The 17,635-nt window shown below is 51.3% G+C and overlaps 2 protein-coding genes across 2 annotated transcripts; one reads left to right on the top strand and one right to left on the bottom strand.

Moving 5' to 3' along the window:
* Positions 1-31: 31 nt before the first annotated feature.
* Positions 32-13,877, bottom strand: CCT7 (chaperonin containing TCP1 subunit 7). Its single transcript, XM_065836796.2, has 12 exons — positions 13,728-13,877; positions 11,876-12,029; positions 10,396-10,502; positions 9,841-9,966; positions 9,174-9,226; positions 8,062-8,233; positions 5,822-5,986; positions 4,116-4,304; positions 3,419-3,516; positions 2,603-2,735; positions 1,405-1,611; positions 32-620 (listed from the first exon to the last, which is right to left on the bottom strand). Exons 1-12 carry the CDS (start codon positions 13,731-13,733, stop codon positions 396-398), a joined length of 1,635 nt encoding a protein of 544 aa, XP_065692868.2. The 5' UTR covers positions 13,734-13,877; the 3' UTR covers positions 32-395.
* A 313-nt stretch (positions 13,878-14,190) lies between these two features.
* Positions 14,191-17,433, top strand: PRADC1 (protease associated domain containing 1). Its single transcript, XM_065837103.2, has 5 exons — positions 14,191-14,297; positions 14,966-15,066; positions 15,504-15,613; positions 15,991-16,158; positions 16,903-17,433. The coding sequence occupies exons 1-5, from the start codon at positions 14,243-14,245 to the stop codon at positions 17,021-17,023; spliced, it is 555 nt and encodes a 184-aa protein (XP_065693175.1). The 5' UTR covers positions 14,191-14,242; the 3' UTR covers positions 17,024-17,433.
* The last annotated feature ends 202 nt before the right edge of the window (positions 17,434-17,635 follow it).

Below are 17,635 nucleotides of genomic sequence, written 5' to 3'. Positions count from 1 at the left end.
TTAACCACCCAGCAGAAAAAGAAACCCCCAGTTTGCCACTGAAACACCATCATTGTTTTATTGTGTTTGGAGCCTGGGTTCAAAAACCCTCAGCATGGAAAACAACAAATAAAAAGTATAAATACAAGCAACCCCCCCGCGCTACCTGCCGGCGTGGAAGAGGGCTCTGCTAAGCCCGGCTTCCATGCGGAGGATGAGCCGAGCCTAAGGGGATCAGTGCTGTGTAGGACGTGTCAGGGCAGTGCAGCTCACAGGAGGTCGCCACTGCCAAGGCCAAGATTTGACTCTAATTAACCAAGGCCCCAAAACGACCATCTGGTGAACAGGCCATTAATTAAGCTAGAAATCAATTATTTTTTCACTTTGGAGAGCACCAGCCCCATCACGACGGGGTCTCAGTGGTTGTGGGGCCGGCCCCGGCCACGGCCTCGGGCGCTGGGCGCAGCGTCCACGGTGGACCGGGGGTTTTTGATGGTTTCGTCCACGGAGACGATGAGGCAGGCGGCCTCGGAGGCGGCCGTCAGCGCGTTGATGCGCACGATGGCCGGTTCCCACACGCAGGCCTCGAAGTTGTCGGCGATGTCCTCGTTGTTGACGTCCACGCCGTACCACATCCCGCCCTGGGGGGAGACAAGAGGGTGTCAGTTTTGGGCTGGTTGGGATCTGGGGGCCAGCAAAGACACTTGAATATTCAGGGAGAGGCAGAGACAGGATCTTGCTTTGTGAAGGAAGAATATTTGAGGGGAAACAATGAAAATAAACCACCAAACCCCCTTTTTTTGTCAGCAAGCGGTGTCAGTAAAGCTTCAGAAAACAGCTGACACTTGACAAGGAAGCTGTAGATTTACAGGACTGATTCCCACCCCACCGCTGTCTCACTCTCCCACCCACAGCCCCAGTTTTTGTAGCTCATTTTGGGGTGTCCCTCTGAACCCCTGAGTCATCAGCAGGATGAAAATCACGGGGAGTGACCCCACAAAGCAGCAGCTGCTTCTGAGGGAATCCAAGGGGCAACCTCCACATGAATCACCACTGTGTGCACACACACGTGCCACAGGATCCAAAATGATCGCAATAGGGACCTTCGGACTCCAGCTCCTCTGGAACACGCACAGCTCAGCCAACTTCTGTGCTCTGATGACTTTAATGTTTAATATAGAAGCCTCCCTCCTGACAAATGATGCGATTTTCAAAAGCAAATCAAAACTCCCAGTTCCAAAAATCACCTGACAGCTGCGATCAAAGGGAAAACGGATCATTTCCTTTTATAGAAACCTGTGCCAAGCCCACGCTTGATCCGCAAACAAAACACGGTGTTTAATCAAAGAGGGTACGCACGCCTAACAGACTTAACACAGGCTGCTGGTTCTCCCCAAGGACCCGGGGTTCAAAGGTGGGACCCACCTGCGCGTGTTTGGCGCGGAGCTTGTTGAGGATGTTGGTGGCGTCGAAGCCGGCGTTGTCACAGAGCTGGCGGGGAATGATCTCCAGGGCTTTGGCGTAAGCACCGATCAGCAGCTGCTGTTTGCCTGGAATGGTCCTGGAATAGTCCCGCAGGTATTTGGAAAGTTCCATCTCGATGGCGCCGCCACCGGCAACGACCGAGTCGTTCTGGAAAACGAGGGGAAAGGTTTTTGTTACGGGAAGAGCAGGAAAAGCTCCATGTTGTGTCAAGGTGATGCGGAAAGGCCAGGCCCAGGGGAATTTAGAGCCCCGGGTGCTTCAGAAACGGGCCAAGAACCTCGAGTGGCAGCTACCGGCAGCTCATTCCAGCCACACACAGGATAACAGGTGGTTTGGGGACACACAGGGGATCACAGCCCCCTTATATTGGACAAGCTTCTCTCCCTTTTGTAGGGCGCTCCAAATTTGAGGTATTCGCAGCAGCGCTTCGCAGCCAAGTTCTGCTATTTTTTTCCCCTCTCCCTGTTTGTTTCAGCGTGGAGATGGGGATGTTCTTTCTAAAAGGAAAAGAGTTCCAAAATCTTGCTGTGATTCTTCCCATCCCCTCAGGGCGCTCAGCCGCAAAGCTGTTTTTATCCACAAAATACCACATTAACATGTGAAGCACAAGGATTTTTTGCGTCTGAAGGTGCTGAGAGTGTGGCCCAAGTTGGGCAGAGAGGTGGTGGCTGAACCATCCCTGGAGACATCCCAGGCCAGGCTGGACGGGGCTCTGAGCAACCTGAGCTGGTGAAGATGTCCCTGCTCATGGCAGGGGTGGCACTGGGGGAGCTTTGAAAGTCCCTTTAACCCAAACCATTCTATGATTTTATGATTCTAAGAGTGTGTTCCCTCCAGGATGGGGGTGTTTACAGAACACACCACAATCCAGCAAGCCCAAGTTACAGCTATACTGCAGAGAAAGCAAAAAAACCCTCAAAAGCAGTTGGCAATGTTGCAGCAAAACGCTGCTTTGGCCTATGAACAGCACTCGAGTGAATCGATCAGACGCTGCTCGTCTGCGCACTCCCGGTCTCTGCAGAGACCTCAGCCAAACACTGGTGTGTGAAAAGGTTTCTAGAAAGTGTTCCAGCTGTGCCAGGTTCGATCGCCAACCCCGCCACTGGTTCCACAGGGAGGTATTTCAGCCGATCCTCACCTTGATCGCTCTCCTGACGATCATGATGGCGTCGTGCAGGGAGCGTTCCGTCTCCTCCATGAACTGCTCCGCGCCCCCTCGCAGGATTATCGTGCAAGTCTTCGCCTTCGGGCAGCCCGTGAAGAAGTTATACCTGCCAAGGGCACAACAAGGGTTCAGGTGACCGAGAAGCAGCGTTACTGCTCAACAGGCTCTGCATCAATACAACAGTATGGGAACAGGGAAATTCTTTAGAAGCAGGATGCCTGAGTGAGGCTGTTTCACCCTACGCAGCGTCCTGATCAGATCTTGAGCTAAGAAGGAGCCAAGCCAGGCAATATACAAATGAAACTCAAGCTGAGCTAGGAAAATCCACTCTCTTCCCATTGCCAGTGCTTTGCGCTAAGCCGGCGCTCTCATTTTCACCAGGCAGGGATGCAGATGTTAGTAGGGAGCCCCAGAGAGAATTGCTCCTCTAGTGATGTGGAAAAACACATTATAGCACCCAGCTTCACGTGCACTGATAGTAAAGCAGCAGATGAGTGCCACCATCAACCCCAAAACGCGTTGCTTTCAGTTACAAATGAAAGCAAAACACCACGTCTCCTATGTGGCACTGGGGAACAAATACGTATATTTTAAGAGCACTAAGGTTTAGATGAAAGCTTACTCATGTTCCCTGCCCTCTCCACCTCAATAAAAGCAACAATAATCCAACCTTGTTTTCACACCATCACCCCAAGAGATGCTCAAACCTGTCAACACTCACACCTTAACTTTTCACACTCATATTAAAGTCCTCACACGGGATTACAGGTTTGCAGCTGGTACATTTACCTCTCTCCTCCAATTTGAGTCTCCTCAAAGACTTCACACCGGCCCAGAACGTCGTCTGACAGAGCGTTGACACTCGTCTGAATGGAGCCGCCGCAGGCCTGCGCGGAAAGGAGAGCAATGCTGACAAAAGGAGATAAACGAGACAAATTTGCCCAGCGGGCTCCTGCTCTTCAGAGACGGTCTGGGCTTTTAGCCGATGCAAAACCAGCCCACAGGTCACTCAGGAAAAGAATCCTTCTACTTCCCCTCCCATCTCAGGCATCAAGGCAGGTTACGACACCAAAAATAATCCTAGACAGCAAAATAAGATGATGCTGCTTCTGAGTGCTGACTCACAGGCTCTGGAGTCCAGCAGCTACACAAAGCTTGGGAAAAAACCAAACACAATGGAACAGGCAAGAACTAGGGAAAATAAACCTTTACTGGTGCAATGTGCAGTCCCTAATATTTAACAACACAGAAACAAAAAGCAGTGCAGATGCAATTAGTGCATGACTGTTCATTCCATCAAGGAACAGCTTTGTTATTATATTGCAACTTTATATAATAACCGCATTGGCAAAAATTATGCCATTTTCATGTTAAATCTTTGTAATGAGCATGTGTTGTCACTAATTGCTTCCCTGTTTTGGGAATGACCAGCCTGGAACCATTAAAACTAAATCCAAATTATTTATTCTGAAACACAGCAGCTCACCATCATAGTTCGTTTCAGATCTTCTTCCGGGACACGGCCGGCACAAAACATGTCTCTGTCTGCAAAGTACTGAGTGGCCACGTCACCGATGGGAAGTTTGGACAGGACGACTTTGGCTCCTGACTTGTGGATTTTGTCTAGTTTGTCGTACAAGATGTTCCACTCGGCATCCACGATGGCCTGGTAATCCTAGGAGGGACGAGAGAGAAACGGACAAGCGCTCACGTTATAAAGGATGGCAAATGCCGTCCCACAGCGCCCACAAAGGGAGAGCTCAGCTAAAACAACGGTGTGGGATGCCGCTCCATGCTGCCCTGGCAAACAGCTGCTTTTTAAGGCTCATCAGTGATTTTAAGTCACTCCATTTTACTAAAATGCTTCCAGCAGCAAAACTGAGTAGATAAGGGGCTGGATGAACTGTCAGAGAGGCAACAACAGCTCAAGAGGAGGAAGAAGGGATTATAGTGATGTCTGAGAGGTGTTTACAGAGCTGTGAGTGGATGTTGGGGTGCAGAGACTTCCAGTGTCTATCACAGAGGAGAAACAAGATCCTGAGAAACCTCAGGTTTCACCAGCTGCACGAACGTGTTGTGAATCACAGCCACAGACAGCCGGACAGCTCACAAGAGCAGCAACACCACACACGGCAGCGACTGCAACAGAAACAACCGCTGTGTTCACCATGGCAGAGAGGGGAACGATTACTGAAATCACTGGGGTCAACATCACAAAAATGAAGCACCCAGGGATCTTTAAGTACCACAGTTATGCAGGAACCAAACGCATGCAGCAACCAAACGCATGCAGCGTTTGCAGCACTTTCCAAGAAGGTGACAGAATTATCGTGTCATACAAGGATTTTAACGAGATGGAAAGAAAACCACTGTCCAAATGGTGACCTCATTTGCTTCAACATGAAAGGCTTTCTCAGCATTTTAAGCACTGATTAATAAGCTTTCCCTGAAGGCCGCCCCGAGATGTAAAGGAGTCATCACAGGGCTGACGACTTGCCATTGCACATCTGTGGAACAAACGTGCAGAAATCCAAAGTCTGCCAGACCCTTCTCCAAAACAAGGCACCATAACCCACCGGGGATTTTCAGGGGGGACAGAGGACAAGCCCATTTACCCTCCTGGCTCTCAAGTAGCTGCCATGAGGAACAGAATCATAGAATCATTTTGATTGGAAAAGCCCCTCAAGATCATTGTGTCCGACCATTAACCCACCCCTGGCACTGCCAATGTTCTGAGAACCTCATGTCCGTCTGTCCAACCCTCCAGGGATGGTGACTCCAGCACTGCCCTGGGCAGCCTGTTCCAATGCCCCACAGTCCTTTGGGGAAGAAATTGTTCCCAGATCCAACCTCAACCTCCCCTGGCGCAACTTGAGGCCGTTTCCTCTGCTCCTGGCGCTTGTTCCTGGGGAGCAGAGCCCGACCCCCCTGGCTCCAAGCTCCTTTCAGGCAGTTCAGAGATCAGAAGGTCTCCCCTCAGCTCCTGTTCTCCAGCTGAACCCCTCAGCTCCCTCAGCTGCTCCCATCACACTTGTGCTCCAGCCCCTTCCCCAGCTCCATTCCCTTCTCTCAACTCGCTCCAGCACCTCACAAGGCCTTTCTTGGCATAAGGGGCCCAAAACTGACCCCAGGATTCAAGGTTTGGCCCCACCCAGTGCCCAGCACAGGACAATTTTCCCATTCAGCTCTTACCTCCACCGTGTTTACTCTGACTTCAGCGTTGTCCTTCTCAGCTTTAAGCTCCAGCTCCACATTCAACAAGGCAATCTTGGGAGACTGGTACTTCTTGGGCTGCATTTCAAAGCCGGCGTAAGAGAACGTCTTCTTGAAGGCAACTCCAGCCACCAGCTGAGAGTCCTTGAAAACAGGGATTAGTTTTAGGCTCAGCCTGCCAAGGTGTTCTCAACAGGGTTAATAACTCCCACAGGAGACTCCTGCTGTCAGAGGTCTCATTTACTAAGCACTCATCAACAGCTGTCTCCTTTGATTAACCCACTTTTAAAGCAAATAAGCAGCAAATATTTTCTTCCCTCTGTTAAAAAAAAATCAGCTTCTATCACTTCCTTTCTAACCCTCAAGACACCGCAGCAAAAGATGCTACACACAAGCTGAAGATCAAGGGACGGAGCAATCTGTTCTCTCTCTGATGTCTTTCCCAATTTTACCCTTTGAAGATAGATACTGCTCATCCACAGCCCCATGCTTGTGGAGTTTTTTGGCCCTGATTTGTTTTTCCAAGCTCCATCACCACCTCCTGGGCTGTTTTGCAGCAGGACAGCCCTGCCCAACGCTGCTCCCTGAAGCAAACTTCTTGATTTCATGGTTAGGAGAGAAAATCAGCATCTAAATCTCCCAACCCATGAGTATCTAACCACACGCTGCAGACTCAGCTCTGCCCAGAGGAACTTTATCCCTTCGGAGCGAGGACAAGCACAGAATTTCTGCTCCAGCTGAAACAGTGAGTTGACCCAGGGTCTCTAACAAGCAAACCTTGCAAAGTAGAGCGATAAATTCTTTGCCTCATCCTCGTACAGGTCTCCAATAACAGCAGAATAAAAGAGTAAAACAATTTGGAGTAGGGAGAGGTGCTTCTACCCAGAACAGGAGACACCACCCTCCTCAGGGGGCCAATTTCTGCAAGCCTCAGAATGCCAGCAGGCCCAGGCACCGCGAAAACAGATGTTGAAACATTCCTAATTCACTAAATTAGTTGTCTGGGCAAGATAATGGCATAATTATAACGTCTCTTCTCAATGAAAATGCTCATGCAGAGTGTTTGCAGACAGTAACAGTTGCAGAATAATAATTCACAGAGACTGCAGCACATTTTACAGGGTCCAACAAGCCGAACCTTGGCAGGACACAGCACGGACACAGCAACTCTCCCAGAGCCCAGGAACAGGTCCCCAGCACACAACTCTGTGCAGCCCCATACATGACAGGTATTCCAGCTCCGTGGTACAAAACACACCCCCCATCTGCCCTGCCCACCGCTACATCGGCTCCTTCGTAACGTTTTCTGTGCATTTTTGCCAACCCTGTACTTATAAATACAATGGGACTGTGGGGCTTCTAGTTCCAGAAGTAACAAAGACTTCCCATAAAAAAAAAAATGTTTAATTCTTTGCAGAGGTATAAATGGAATTCAGAATAATAAAATCATTTTGTTTGGAAGAGACCCTCAAGATCATCGAGTCCAGCCATTAACCCACCCCTGGCACTGCCCCAGGTCCCCGAGAACCTCATCTCCACCTGTCCAACCCCTTCAGGGACAGTGACTCCAGCACTGCCCTGGGCAGCCTGTTCCAATGCCCCACAGCCCTTTGGGGAAGAAATTGTTCCCAGATCCAACCTCAACCTCCCCTGGCGCAACTTGAGGCCGTTTCCTCTGCTCCTGGCGCTTGTTCCTGGGGAGCAGAGCCCGACCCCCTGGCTCCAAGCTCCTTTCAGGCAGTTCAGAGATCAGAAGGTCTCCCCTCAGCTCCTGTTCTCCAGCTGAACCCCCCAGGTCCCTCAGCCGCTCCCATCACACTTGTGCTCCAGCCCCTTCTCCAGCTCCGTTCCCTTCTCTCAACTCACTCCAGCACCTCAAGGTCTCAGAAACCTTCTACCACAGAGCTCCCAGCAGCTTCTAGTGTTGGCAGTGCGGCTGGAAGGCAGTCTGGTTCATGGATCTGGATATCTGGTGACCTTCTGGTCAATGGATGATGCTATGTACCTCCCTGAGATGAATGTATCTGGCTCAAAAAACAGATTCTCTACCTCCAGAAAAGAAATCCAGCTCTATGTGTTCTCTCTTCCTCACATCACCAGCTTTGTTTCACTTTGGTAATTCCCGATCAGGCAGCCCGGCTACATTTCTGCTAAAGCCAACCCAGAAGAGCAGCGATAGTTCCCCCCTACCCTTTCGGGACAGGCTCAACAGCACTTACTTCCAGAGCACCTCCTTGCACCTTCTTGATTCCAATCATTTTGAGTTGTAACAAGTCATCTAACATCATGACAGCATCCACGACCATCTTGGAGAAAAACTCCTTGCTCTGGGAGATGAGCTTAGAGCTCAGGGCTGTGGCCGCACATTTCTCCAGCAGGCTTCTCTGTTCGCTGCACCAAAGAAATTAAACAAGGTTGCGTTCACTTGCTGATTTTTTCACAAAACATTGTGCATGGTGTGATTAATCCATTCGGATAGAGGCAAAGATCAGCTCCCTTGTATCAACAGGGAAAGCAAGGCACAAATGTCAAAGCCCACTACTCTCCCTTTTAGATCCCAAGCGTCAGACCAGCACTGGCTGGGTCTGTTGGCATTTAAACACCACAAACCTGAGCAAAACAGCATTCTCTCCTGAGGTAGTAAGAAGTTTGCTAAACCCTCTCACAGTGGCAATTCTCTAAAGAATTAACTCTGGCAACATACAGAGCAGATGATATCAAGGATCCCAGGGAAATACAAATCCAGCTCCCAGGCTCTATCACCCAAGTTACTGCTGACCATGAGAACTGCAGGACAGCAGAACAACTTGGTTTGGTGTATTTAAGATGGTTATGCAACTGAACTTGAAATTTTACTGCAAGTATTAGTAAGGTGAGATCAAGCAGACAAGAGCTTAAAATACAGGGAGAAAAACTCAAGTATTTCCACCTCAGCTGAAGGAATCATCTCCTCACTGCTATTAGCTATCTACACAAATTCAACACCTAAAAAGCGATGTGATTTTCATAAGTGCCCAGTGTTTAACGCTGCCACTGACTGCAGCAAAGCCTGCAACTCTCCACAACTGATGGAAAAAAATGAAATCAGGCCACTTATTTTGGTATCTCGCTTCCTCCGCACAACACTGGCCTAAATACATCGCTGCAGTTCGAGCAACAACGCAGCGTCTCCCTTGGAAGAGCAGGGAACTCCAAAAGCTCAGGAATAACCCCAGTGCGGGGCTGCAGCTGCTCAGCACAACCTTGAGACCTCAGCTGGAGTCAGAAACACCCCAACACCAGTGAACTGAACCCCAGTCACACAACCAGGTCATCTGTAAGGGAAACTTACTCTTTATCTTCCTTCTTCACCGTCACAGCAATGTCTTTGATCTTGTTTACAGCCTGTCAAAACACAAGCCGACAGCTGGATTAATGATTCATGCTCGTAAGCTGATCACATCTCCGGCTTTTCTCTTTGTATTTTAGGTTAGCTTTTATTCCCTACTTCGGCATCACAGAAGTTTCAGACATGTAAGCTATTCCACCCCTTTCAGCACAGTAATTCTGATAAACACATCAATATAAGTTTAAAAGGATGGGGAAGGGGCTCAGAGCAGCTCCACTGTTTTCAGCAGAGATGTGGAGATGCTGAGGCAGTTTAACCTCCAAAGAATGCAGCTTAACAGGATTTATGGGCTTAATGAGACACAAGGTTCATCAAAAACCAGCAGAGATCAGGAGACTGCGAAAATGAATTTTCCCACTTATTTATTCACCCTTGGAGGAAAAACAAAGGAAGCAACAGCGCCACAGAGGTATCAGCTGGTAACAGCAGCTCACTGATGCTGGAGAAAGCAGCTGATGCTTGCAGTGAGATATCGTGAGATTGCTGCTGTCACTCCCCACACCCATTCATTTCTGAATTTTGCCTGGAAGTGTGTTATTTTTCCTCTTCCATCACAGAACTCTCTGGTGAAGCCCAATGCACCCCTTGGCTATGAGCAGTGCTGCCTTACCAGCTGCGTGGCTGTGCGGAAGGCACGGATGATGATCTGCGGATGGAGACCTTCCTCCACGTAGGGCTTCACTTGTTTCAGGAACTCGGCGGCGAGCAGAGTTACGGAGGTGGTACCATCACCAACCTGCACGGAGAGGAAATGTTGTGTCACCCACACACTTCAAAAAACACACGCTGCACTTCAAAACCACGCCAGGGCTTCCAGAGGAAATCACTATTTTCTCTGCTTGCAGATATGCAGCTGGATTCTTTAATGATTAAGAAGGGCTGGGTTCAGACTACATCCCATTGGAGGGTGAATTCTCATTTCCCAGTCACTTATGTTCACAAAATGTGAACTTCGTAGCTTTAAAATTTCCAAACCACCCATCAGACCTGGCTGAAAAGGTGGAAAAGATTTGAAAGTTATCACAGAAGATAAGGCCTCGAGAAAGAAATCAGAAAAAACACCAACACTCCATGAACGATTCCCACAAAGTCCACACAACCACTAAAGAGAACAAGCTCGCCGCTGCGTTCTGTGCTTCCGAGCGCAATCAGGCCGCCCTCCTACCTCTGCATCTTGCGATTTGGCGATGTCCACCAAGGTCTTGGCAGCCGGATGGACGACGTCGAGGAGCTTCAGGATGGTGGCACCATCATTGGAGATGGTGGCTTTGCCTACGAGTGATGTAGAAAGGGAAGTTCAAGTTCAACTGCCACAAGCAAAACCCTGGTCACTCTCTAAAGGCACCCAAGGGAGCTGGTCAGACCTCACAGTGATGTTAACGCAACAGTAACCCTCACTGCGCTTCACCAGGTCACCTGGCAGGTCAAATGTGTCCCCAACACGTCATTACACTACAGCGTCCCCCAGCCAAGCCCTGATCCAGCACCACAGTGAATTTTATTACGTCTAAACAACCATAGGCTCTCATCCCAAAATTTCCACTTGTAAGTCATTTTTCTTCAGCCAAATTGCTTTTTTTTTCCCTCCTGTGTGATCTGAGATGTGATCACCACGATATTTCCTTACACCCCTACAGAAACACACTATAAACTGGCCAAAAAGGAAAGTGAAATGGTTACCCCCGAGTTTCACAGAGGGTGTCTCAGCAGGTGCCTCCATCCCATATTAACAGTGCCTTTTTAGTCCACTTTTGGAGCAGATTAAGTGAAGTTATCTGAGTGCAGAATGACTCTTCACAACAATTAACAGGGGCTTTAAATTCATTTGCCTCTCCTCAAAAGCCTCTCCAGACAGATACAAAAAGATATTCTAGGCTGAGACTCATGTGAAGAAAGAGACTAGAAGTGAGTATTAGCTAAATAATTAGATAAATCCAATTATCCTTTTGAATAAAAGTTATTAGAGTCCTATTCGTAAATATTAAAGACAATACTAAGACCTTTCACTCCACCCTTCAGTAACAGCAATAAAAAACCCACAAACAATACATTAATTTAGTGACTTCATACAAGTCTTTTCAGAGAGTGATGCGTCTCATCCCTAAATCACACATATTAAAAAAAATTAAAATAAATCAATGTAGTAACATCCACTGACCTCACACTCTGCCACAAGAGCTGAGTAATTCTACACATTACATATATTATTATATATACTTTAAAAAAATAATTACATAGGGATGGTCAGAGATACCTGAAGACCAAGTTGCAGACAGTTTCTCCCTTCTGGCACAGATTTTCTCACATCTAGTCCCATGAACCCTGGATCTACCCAATCATACAACAAAGTCCACAAACACCTTAACTCAGGCCAGTTGGCAGCAAACCAGTAGTTTCTCAGGTAGTTCTGACAATTATCTTCTCTTCAACAGCAGACACCAGAGCCAAGGTGTTAAACTGAACATCGAGACAGAAATTGAACCTCTATGGTGACAGTTTAATATGGGGTAAGGAAGTTGAAGTCTGCTGATTTTGAATGATACAAAGATATGAGTAAATACGCACACTGCCAGCATGCCCTGTGCTGGGAGATTCTTTGAGTGGCTTTTGCAGATGTCTGTGGAAAGCCAGAGCCCAGCACTTACCCCGGTCATCCACAATGAGCTTGTCCATGCCCCGAGGTCCGAGGGTGGTGCGCACGGCTTCCGCGATAACCTGGCAGGCATTGATGTTGCTGACGAGCTGGGGGATCCCCTGCGAAGTGTCCGTCCCCTCCTTCAGCAGGATAACCGGTGTTGGCTAGAGAGAGAACCCACAGCGGAGCCGTTATTCAAATCCCAACAACCTGCGGACAACCTGGAGCTAAATCCTCACACAGCCCAGGAAGATCCCATCAGGCAAAAAAGGCTAAAATTAAAACCTGCACATTCCTTAAAATTCCTCTGCGTTCACAGGATCTAACTGCTTCCACCTCCCACAATGTAACTGGGATTCACCCAGCTGTCTCCAGTACATGCTCTGGGACTGTACCATAACTGTCCCTAAAATGAGTGGGTTTCTCCATACACAGTAGTTCAGTCAAGTGCCAATTTTGATACTAAACTGGGAAAGCCAGTACAAAGAAAATTTATTGTGGCCTTTCAGCACTTAAAAGGGGGCAATAAGAAAGATGGGGAAAGACTTTTTAGCAGAGGCCGTTGCAATAGGACAAGGGGTGATGGTTTTAAACTAAAGGAGGGAGATTCAGGCTGGACATGAGGAAGAAATTGTTGCCCTGAGAGTGGTGAGAGCCTGGCCCAGGTTGGCCAGAGAGGTGGTGGATGAACCATCCCTGGAGACATCCCAGGCCAGGCTGGATGGGGCTCTGAGCAACCTGAGCTGGTGAAGATGTCCCTGCTCATGGCAGGGGTGGCACTGGGGGAGCTGGGGAGGTCCCTTCAACCCAAACTGTTCTATGATTCTATTACAGTAATTACTGAGGCAGCGGGGAACTGCACAAGTGCTGTGACCACATCAGTGATTTCCTATTTTAGTGCCAGCAAGATGTTCAGAACAGGCACAATGGCCCCTTCCCTGTCACTTCTCAAATCAGAGCCCAAGCTGCTCAAAGATGGCACATGCTGAAAGATGCTTTCAGAGAGAGCATGGTAGAACAAACACAATTTAAGTGATTACACTTGCGTGACAGCAAACTGTGCTGGAGGCAGCTGAGGGGATATCAGAGGCCACAGCAGACAAGGGCTTCTCCCTGCTCTGAGAGCACCCCAACCTTGTTCAGAAAACAGACCTGCCTTACAGGCAAAGCTCAAACAAAGACCAAACAGCCAAAGCTGGGGAGACACCCTGCTTTAAACAACCACCTGCAGGCAGAAAGTAAAATTATCCTATGACTGTTGTGCTAGAGTGACAAAGCTGGTGCTGAGGGCCTGATATTCGAGTAAGAGAGGGGCGTGGGGATCATAGTCAGGGCTCCCTAAATCCTGGATTCTATGAAAGAAAACACTCAAAGTTCCCCCACACCCACCAAAGCAGAGACCTCAACGGGAGATAAACCCTTGTATCCCTGAAAAAATCAGCGTGGGGCAGCCACACCACCCGTCTGCCGCAGCGCGCCCGCTCCTGAGCGACAGCAACGGAGCTCAGAGCCGGGGAGGGGACACACAACGAAGGGGCCGGGGCTCCGGGACCGCCACACACCGGGGACACACAACGAAGGGGCCGGGGCTCCGGGACCGCCACACACCGGGGACACAACTACAACTCCCAGCACCCACCGCTGCCAGCCAACCTGGCCCGGGAACCCGGCGGGACCCGGGTCTCCGCTGTCCCTCCCGCCCGCAGGGCCCAGAGGCAGTGCGGCCTCCATCATCCCCGCCCCGCCGCCGGCCCCACCGCAACCCCGTCTAAAGCTGTCGCCAGAGGCCGGCGGAGGCCCAGCGGGCCATCCCCGGCCAGCGGAGCGCGACGGCGGCGCGGATGGCGGCGGATGGAACTCACCATCATCCCGGCGGAGCTCCCAGCTGCGCCTCTCCCACGTCTCACAGGCTCCACCCCACAATGCACCGCGCCCGCCGAGAAGTTTCCCCGGGGCGGGAGGGGAAGCGCGCGTTGCTAGGCGACCGCTTCCGGCCGCGCTCTATGGTACGGGCGGATAGAGCGGCCACGGCGAGTTGCCCATCCTCCCCGAACAACCATAGAGAGGCAGGCTCACTATTTGCCAGGGGAGGGAGCAAGCAGGGCTGGCGGGTGGAGCTTTATTTGGCAGGGCCGGTGAGGGAACACCCGGGTCCCGCCGCCTCGAGAGCGGACACCCAGCTGACAGCGACCGAGCGCGCAGCCGCGGGCCGCGCAGGCCCCCGAGCCCGTCTCTCAGGAGATGGATGGCAGCGCTGACCAATAGAAAGGCGCAAGACGCGGGCGCTGGCCAATAGCAAGGCGCGGGGCAGAGGCGCGGCCAATGGGCGCGGAGCGTGGGCGCGGGGGCGGGGCGGCTGGCGGCGCCGGGCGCAGCCATGCTCCGCAGGTCGCTGTGGCTCTGCCTGTGCCTGTGCTCCTGCCCGGCCCGCGGTGAGTCCAGCGCGTTTCCCTCCCGCACCCCGATCCGGGTGCATTTTACCTCCGTGCACCGCGATCCAGCTGCATGTCCCCTCGCTGCACCCTGACCCCGTTACATTCCCCTCGCTGCACCCTGGCCCCGTTGCATTTTGCCTCCGTGTACCGCAATCCGGTTACATTTTCCCTCCTGCACCCCAATCTGGGTGCGTTTACCCTCCATGCACCCCAGCGCCATTGCATTTCCCTTCCTGCACCCCAGTCTGGGTGCATTTCCCCTCGGTGCATCCCAATCCAGGTTCATTTCCCCATGATGCATCCCGCCCTAATTGCATTTCCCCATCCAGCTTCTCATTTTGGGTGCATTTCCTTCCTGCACCCCGATCCGGGTGCATTTTACCTCCGTGCACCGCGATCCAGTTCCATGTTCCCTCATTGCACCCTAGCCCCATTACATTTCCCCTTGCTACACCCTGGCCCCATTACATTTCCCCTCGGTGCACCACGATCCGGGTGCATTTCCCCTCTATGCACCCCAGCCCCATTACAATTCCCCACCCAGCACCCCAATCCAGGTGCATTTCCCCTCCTGCACCCCAGTCCGGGTGCATTCCCCTCGCTGCACCTCAGCCTCGTTACATTTCCATTTTCTCTACCTCTCACCTCTCTCTGTGCACACCCAGGTCTGCGCATCCATGAATATTTGTATTTCCAAGTGCTGAGCCCCGGGGACATCCGCTACATCTTCACCGCCACTCTGGCCAAGGATTTTGGGGGTGTGTTTGTAAGTATTAAGACTTTAATTTGCCTTGGGTCCCTCCATCCTAATATTTCCCTCCTTGTGGGGCCCAGTGATTTGAAGCTTTTTTAGTTAATTACTCATCCGTGAGCAATTAATTTAGGAAGGAGGCACATGCTGGTCACTGCCTTCAGCCTCAGCGAGTTTTGGGAGGGGGAATTTGGCCCCACGTGTGTTCAGGGAGCACATGCCCCACTCTTTCCTCCTCCAAGGGCAGAGACGGTGCTGTGCCTCAGTTTCCCCTTCCCGTGGTGACAGCAAGATATAGACAAGGTGTTGAGCAGGGGCTGCAAAGCATCACCCAGCACTTGGGAGCCCTAAATCTCCCCAAAAACACACCCCACTCAGGGATGAGTAGGGCTGGGGACAGGGAGCAGTGTCCCCAATGACCCCCCTCGCTCACCCCTGTCTCCTTCTCTGAGAACACGAGGTATGAGCAGATCTACCTGGTCCCGGCGGATCCCCCCGAAGCCTGCGGAGAGCTGAATAATGGCGTGTTCATCCAGGACCAGATCGCTTTGGTGGAGAGGGGGTATGTCTGGGGACACGGGAGCTGTTTGGGGGGGGTACTCGGGCAGGGTGATAGTGCTGTGGCCGCGTTTTGGCATCGCCACCAGCTTCTTCTCGTGAAGGAAAACGTTGAGATGCTCTTACCCCAGAGAGCTTCACATTGTGTTTCTTAGGAAACAGCTGTGCTATGGTGGAAAAAGCTCTGGTTTTATTTTATTTTATTTTTTCTTAGGAGAAAATGGCAGAGTGTGGGCAGCCTGTGACTAAAACAGACTCAAAAGAGGAGCAGGGTTTGGGGGAGGCACAGGGCTCCCTAGTTTGTGCAGTTTCAGGTTGGAGGTTTCCTACCTGCCAAAAATCCGCTGGTGGCCACCGAAGATTTGTCACTGTCGTCCCCAGGGGCTGCTCGTTCCTGTCGAAGACGCGTGTGATCCAGGAGCACGGCGGACGGGCGGTGATCATCGCAGATAACGCCTACGATAACGACAGCTTCTACATCGAGATGATCCAGGACAGCACCCGGCGAACAGCCGACATCCCCGCGCTCTTCCTGCTGGGCAGGGACGGGTGGGTGTACTCCCCAGGAGACATCGGGTCTCCCCAAGTGTGGAATTGAGTTTTTGGGGCCCCTCAGGCCAAGAAAGGCCTTGAGGTGCAGGAGCGAGTTCAGAGAAGGGAACGGAGCTGGTGAGGGGCTGGAGCACAAGTGTGATGGAAGCGGCTGAGGGACCTGGGGGGTTCAGCTGGAGAACAGGAGCTGAGGGGAGACCTTCTGATCTCTGAACTGCCTGAAAGGAGCTTGGAGCCAGGGGGGGGTCGGGTTCTGCTCCCCAGGAACAAGCGCCAGGAGCAGAGTAAACGGCCTCAAGTTGCGCCAGGGGAGGTTGAGGTTGGATCTGGGAACAATTTCTTCCCCAAAGGGCTGTGGGGCATTGGAACAGGCTGCCCAGGGCAGTGCTGGAGTCACCATCCCTGGAGGGTTGGACAGACGGACAGGAGGTTCTCAGGGACATGGGGCAGTGCCAGGGGTGGGGTAATGGTTGGATTCAATGATCTTGAGGGTCTTTCCCAACCAAAACAATTCTATGATTCCATGATCTCATGGGAAAGGCCAAGCAACAGCCTTGTCCCCACAAAACACAGAGGTCCCAGTGATCAGCATGTCCCATCTGGGCTTTGTGAGCCAGAGTTGTAGCAGGTTCAGCCATAATTAACCTGCAGAGTTTCTCTTTGAGCTGGTTTGTGGTTTATGCTCATTGTGGGTTCCACTCTCATGGCTCAGCCCTGCCTGTCACCTCTTTATCCTTCCAGGTACATGATCAGACGCTCCCTGGAGCAGCATGGGCTCCCCTGGGCCGTCATCTCCATTCCCGTCAACGTCACCAGCATCCCCACGTACGAAACAATGCAGCCCCCCTGGACCTTCTGGTAGCAGCACGAAGCCACCACGGTGGATCAAGGACTTCTCAGCGGATCCCAAGAGCTCACCCCAGGGACAAAGTTTGAGGAAAGAGTCCAGAGATCTCACAGGATTGAGCGGAGATCATTCTGCTGCTGCCAGCAAACACAAACCCCCAGGAACGCCGAGCCAGGCACCAAGAACTCTTTGTAGTGACTTTGTGGGAGGGAGGTGATGGCCCAGGACAGGGCAGCGCTTCCCCAAGAAACATTTTAAATTATGTGTAAGATGCCACCAGGAATTTGTGCTGCTGATTTAGGTGCAGGGTTGCGTGGATGCGGTCCGGCAGGGATGGGAGCAAGAAGCAGGCTTGGTCTCTACTAGCAGGGCTGGTACATGGCTGGATATTTTTGTCTGAGCTAATGAAGTGTGAACAAATTTTAGAGAGTTTCTCTTTTTTTTTTTTTCCATCAGCCAGAGGATGAATTGACAAATTTCATCCCATTTTTCCTCGTGAACTTCCTGCGGTGCTGCCTGCAGCCAGGGGAGGGCTCACATCAGGCAGAAACAGCCCCAGGGGACAGCATTGCCTCTGTCACCTGTCCCCAAGGGCAGGCTGGTCACACACCCAGCACCCAGACAAGC

The sequence above is a fragment of the Patagioenas fasciata genome, chromosome 4, assembly GCF_037038585.1.
Source record: "Patagioenas fasciata isolate bPatFas1 chromosome 4, bPatFas1.hap1, whole genome shotgun sequence".
Classification (NCBI taxonomy): Eukaryota; Metazoa; Chordata; class Aves; order Columbiformes; family Columbidae; genus Patagioenas; species Patagioenas fasciata.
This window is presented reverse-complemented; position numbering and strand designations above follow the sequence as displayed.